Source organism: Glycine soja, chromosome 4 (genome assembly GCF_004193775.1).
Source record: "Glycine soja cultivar W05 chromosome 4, ASM419377v2, whole genome shotgun sequence".
NCBI lineage: Eukaryota > Viridiplantae > Streptophyta > Magnoliopsida > Fabales > Fabaceae > Glycine > Glycine soja.
The window spans coordinates 1097857-1103120 of NC_041005.1; the positions used below are offsets into that span (position 1 = coordinate 1097857).

At 33.7% G+C, this 5264-nt stretch overlaps 1 protein-coding gene across 6 annotated transcripts; it reads right to left on the bottom strand.

Annotated features, from left to right (window-relative positions):
* Nucleotides 1-958: 958 nt before the first annotated feature.
* LOC114408480 lies at nucleotides 959-4866 on the bottom strand. Of its 6 annotated transcripts, none has more exons than XM_028371535.1 (3): nucleotides 4479-4735; nucleotides 4306-4384; nucleotides 959-1373 (listed from the first exon to the last, which is right to left on the bottom strand). In XM_028371535.1, the coding sequence occupies exons 1-2, from the start codon at nucleotides 4719-4721 to the stop codon at nucleotides 4325-4327; spliced, it is 303 nt and encodes a 100-aa protein (XP_028227336.1). In that variant the 5' UTR covers nucleotides 4722-4735; the 3' UTR covers nucleotides 959-1373; nucleotides 4306-4324. The 6 variants fall into 6 exon arrangements, with proteins under 6 accessions (XP_028227336.1, XP_028227338.1, XP_028227335.1 ...); XM_028371537.1 differs by lacking the exon at nucleotides 959-1373 and adding an exon at nucleotides 1503-1937 and having other exon boundaries at nucleotides 4479-4866; XM_028371534.1 differs by lacking the exon at nucleotides 959-1373 and adding an exon at nucleotides 1503-1972 and having other exon boundaries at nucleotides 4479-4861.
* Nucleotides 4867-5264: the final 398 nt, after the last annotated feature.

Here is a 5264-nt window from a genome sequence, read left to right on the forward strand (position 1 = left end):
ACTAATAGGTCAGGTTTGACCTTAAGAGGCGTTTTTAGGTGAGATAATCCTGGACCCATGATTAAATGAGACAAAAACACAATTAAAAAAACTTTAATGAGAAGAGAAAGAAAAAAAATCAATTATTTTAGTAATAACTTAGTCTCTCTTTAAAAAATAATAACTTAGTCTTGGCGTTTTTTTAAAGTTTTTTTTAATTATCAATTTTAACTTATCCAAAGATAAAAGTTTTAAAAAATTAACTTCCTCTAGAAAATTAAACGTATATTTGCATATAATATTTTATATTTATATGTACTTTTAGTAGAAAAAAATATTTTGTATATAATACAATATATCATTTCAACGAAATTGTATGTTCTTTTCTATCAAACAAGTTTATATTTTACTACAAATTTAAATATGTTTTTGGTTTTTTTAAAATTCGAACCTAGAAGAAACTAAAAAAAACTATTTTTTTAATTAAGGGACTAAAAAACAGATTTTTGAAAGAAAAAAATAATAATCCAAATTTAAAAGACTAAAAATATATTTAAACTTTTACCATACTTGTGTATAAATAACTCTTATCTATTGTTTCGTCCAAACCCACTTTAATTTCATATTTCTGTATACTATATATTTGAATTGTAATTGGAAAGCCCAAAAAATACGAAGACAACCCTGGGGTTGACCGGCGAAACTACAAAACTGGTCAAATCAAGCTTAAACAAAACCTAGCTTGTCATATACCTATACACTGGACGACTGGTCTTTACGAGTAGACCATAGATATAACGCGGGTAGACTGGAAACAACATTAAGAACGAGATCGTTTTGCATTCAGAGTTGAGACAGTCAAACGTCCGTTGAGATAGAAGCAAATAGTTTTTCTCCTTTCATCACGTTATGTCTCTTAGAACTTGTGTCGCATTTCTTAAACTCATACCCTATAATAATAGTACTGAAAAGGGTAAAATTAACAGCAAATGAAAAGTGCTTCCTAAAGCCTCAAATCAGAATACAGGATACAAGCAAGTTTAAGGCTTCAGAGTTTCACGTATTCTTCGACCAAAACAAGAGGCTTCAGACATTCTTGGGCCAAAAAAATAGCTTAAACATTCTAGGACCCAAAAAACAATGCTTCCAGACATTCTTGGACCAAAATTGTTAAACGAAGGGAAACAATGAAGAAATCAGACAATCCAAGATTCCAAACATTGTTTTCATTTTTATTTTTTTTTGAAAGGATTGTTTTCATGGTTGTTAAAGAGTGCTATGTTATACATGTAATCAATAACGGTTAAAAGAAAAATGATATTGTCAATAAGAACTCAAGATGAACATGACTATTTGTGACCAAATGGTAGATTTCCAGCAACTCTTCCATCTGCCTGCCATTGCCAAACGGGGAGAACATATTCTTAAATACAGTAGTATATAAACAAAAGTTAAAGACAATGCAGAAACCAGGGCTAGAGGGTTACCATAGTGAATGCACACTTCTTTAAAGGAAAATAAAATAAAACAAAAATTCGACATCCATTGATTGCTTGTCACATTGTCACTGTGAAATTAATGGGCTACATTGTTAAGAGTCTTAATTACTGGACAAGATCTGAGTAAGTTGAGTTACAACACTCAGCCACAGGACTTTCATATATATAGACCCAAGGTCATTGAGCACAAGAGAAGAAAGAGGTCTGATTACAGAGAGAGAGAAAAGCAAGATTACATAGGGGACAAGCCTAAGTCTACTATGTCAGAGTAGTACAACTAAAATAGCTTTATTGCTGTCACTAATACATCAGAAAATATAATATAATCTAACAAGAAAATATAGCATACTCTAACAGTCACACTGTATGTTCCCAAGTTCAAGTTCGCTGTCCATTTTTTCTAAGTTCTCTAAAAAGTAACCACAGCATCCTCATTGTATTTTGGTTGTTAATGATCCCCTACATTACAAGAGTTTATGCCCAGTTGAATTTGACTGCACAGTGTCAACAACACAAGTACACAAGTGAAAATCGTTCTACTACATCCAGAAAGAGCAAGAAGAATATCAAATCTATCTCGACATCTTATTCTTATAGATTTACCCAACATTTGGTAGAGATGAAACAAAAGAAAGGAAGGAAAAAATTGAAATTTGAATTGAAGAGAAAATAGAAGAAAAGAAAAGTTAAAATTTTTGTCTCATGAAGTCAACTATTCTTTTTGCTTTTCTTTCACTTTCTATAAGATCAAATAAAGGAAATGACATCCTGATCTGTGTTTGCTTTCCTTTATTTTTTTTTTCTTTCACTTTCTTCTCTTCCAAACGGACCATCTGAGTATATTCAGTCAGCCATGGAAGTAGTACCAAGTGCAAACCCAGTGCACACCAGAGCACAAACAGTAAACAGAGATTAGAGAGTCAATAAACTAGAGCAACAAAATGAGAAAGTCCTTATGCCATGACAAACCTCAAGAACTAATGGAGACAAATAATTAAACATGGTAAACCCTACTAGTACTAGGTAGCTTCATAGCATAAGAATGTCAATTCCAGTATCCACAATACCCTACACAGATCGCCCCCAATTGACATTTATAGAAACTCATTTTCTTCTCACTAAAGTAGCTGAGTATTTATGGTATTTAATTCTGCTACTGAGGGATATCCGGCTCTAAATACATTTTGATTCATTGCTAATCATCTAAAGGGAAAACATAGAGGAACTGTTGCACGGTTGCTCCTCCAATAAATTTCTACTGAGTAGGATCAAATGTTGTAAGATTTCCAATTCACGGTTGAAGAACAGAGAAGAAAATAGGAAATCAAATACAAAAATTGTTAGTGGACACCTAGGAGGAAAAATATAGTTATGATAGTTGATACGATGGGATAGGAAAAGAAAGATAAAAATAAATAATAGGTGTTAATGAGATGTTTCCTGCTTAGAGTTGAGAGATGTTCATCAATCATTACTCAATCAAATATCATTGGCATGCAAGCAGCCTATTTTGCAATTTTCAGATTGATATTACAATATTACATCACCAGGAGCTATGAAGAGCGACTCCGACATGATACAGGTTAATGTCAAAAATATAGGACATCATGACAGTATATATTACCTTCTAAAAACAATGTTTTACAGCTTTACAATTTTCATATGATAGACCCTCACAAATGGATATGAAAATCACATCAAACAATGAAAAGAAAATATCGAAGGTGAAGGACAAAAGCACAGACGTCAGCAACAACCATGCTGAAGGAACCACCAGTTGGAGGAGTGTACCGACAACCACAAATGGCGGAGGCATGGCTAGTAACGATGGAAAACAATGACAATTGACACTGACAAAAACGCAAATGCAGGCAACCACCACACTGGAGCAGAGCAACCACTAACATCCATGACAAAAACAGGGTTTTGTGTGCAAAAATGTTTGTGTTCAATGGAAGAAAGATTTATGCGCTTCATAATATTTTAAATGATTTCAATTTTTAAATAATTTTTAATATTTATAATATAAGCCTATTTTTTATGATAGTAGTGTCTAGCCAAGAGCAGGTTTCGTCATGCCTACTCACTCGCTTGGCCTGTGTTGGAGAGGTGTTCAAACTAAAAAAGTGAGACACCGTTGAGGGGTTTCCTACATCCAAGAACTGTTAGCATCTAAGCCGACATGCCATTTTGAAGGGGTGTCCATGCTTAATAGGCAGCAAGCCTAAAATTTAGAGAGCAAACCAGAGGTATAACTATAATCAAATGCCAGTTTTGTGTATTTCAAAGAATACGCAAACACAAGCACACTTAGTTCAAAGCCTAATGAGTGCAATGCAACTTTTTAAAATTTCTACAAAAGCTGACACAACTCATATGAAAACAGTAAGCATGTACCAAACTTTAACATTGCTTCATGAATAATGGCAGAAGAACTTATTCATTACAATAACTTGCCTCCTGTCTTCGGAAGGATGGATTATTACAGTCTTACTCAAAACTAAAATAAATAAAAATAATAACAAATATGACCGGAAGAGCAGTGCTGCTATGTAAAACAGACAACCTAATTTACAGTATAAACACATAAACGTGAATACAATAAACAGTAGTAATATATTAGCAAAGATGAATAAGAGCGTGCATGAAAACACGAGATATGCCTTATTATTAATTATCTCCATTTTGAACCCTGCCAAGAACATCATAAATGTAGCAATGAATCAACCGGAAGTCATGCCCACAAACACACTCACATCTATGATCTATCTATCTTCGGAATGGTGTATTTGTATAGGACTGAGTAGAAGTAAGGCAACAAACTCACATGAATGCTAATGAATGAATCAATCCTCTGGTTTGGTTGGTTTGTCCTTGCTCTTGTTTCCATATATCAAACCCGTAACCTGGAATTGTTGAAATTGAGAACTAATTGTAACTTACTTGTAAGTGTTGAAGAGAATATGAATATGAATAAAGAAGTTGAAGAGGAAAGCGAACCTGAGGATCGGGAATGGGTTTACGAGTCTCAACGTAACGATAAGGATCAGACTCGGCGGCGGCAAGAGCGGCCTTCTCCTGCTGTTCACGCTTGAGGTCTTGGGAGGGTTTGATCCAGAGGAAGTAAGCTAGGGTTCCGGCGACGACCCAAGAAGCAAGGTTGCTTCCGCCCCTGAGACCACCCATCGAATTGCTTACGAAGGACCTCATGTTGCCAAACGTTCTTCTCCAGCTACTCGCCATTCTATTTTATAACCCCAACCAAGTCACTCTCAGATTACAGATTTCTCCGAGTGACACCTTGGACTGCCTAATGTTCTCCCCACAACTAGGTGAGTCCGCTCCACACAAATTTATGGTCTAATCTATATCAAGTCCCAGCTAAGTCAGATTTTTTCAGAAAATAAGTCAGGTGATTTATAGTAAAATCTATTTTGTTAAGAATATTGCTATTGATGCTTACAACTTTTGTTATTTAGTTAAATAAGTTTATATCATATAAATAAGATATATTTGAATCTTATGAAATTTTAAATACATATTTTTATCTCTTTTAATGTTAAACTATCATAAACTAAACCCTTAAAATAAGTTTATAGGTTACGATAAACTTTTATATAGGTCACTCTCATACACTTGATAAGTCTTTAATAGGTATATAAATTAGGCTTAAATCATATATTTTTAATTTAGGTCAAAATGGGCCCAACAAATTCTTTTTTTCTAAATGGGAAATCACATTTTTCTTTTTATCCACTAAATTATAAACTAATCTCATCAATATTA

What these genes read in the sequence shown, in the direction of transcription:
- LOC114408480 (XM_028371535.1), bottom strand. Translation starts at nt 4,721, where the DNA reads ATGGCGAGTAGCTGGAGAAGAACGTTTGGCAACATGAGGTCCTTCGTA. An exon ending in AACCCATTCCCGATCCTCAG is followed by an intron (nt 4,385 to 4,478) that starts GTTCGCTTTCCT and finishes CAACAATTCCAG; the next exon opens with GTTACGGGTTTGATATATGG.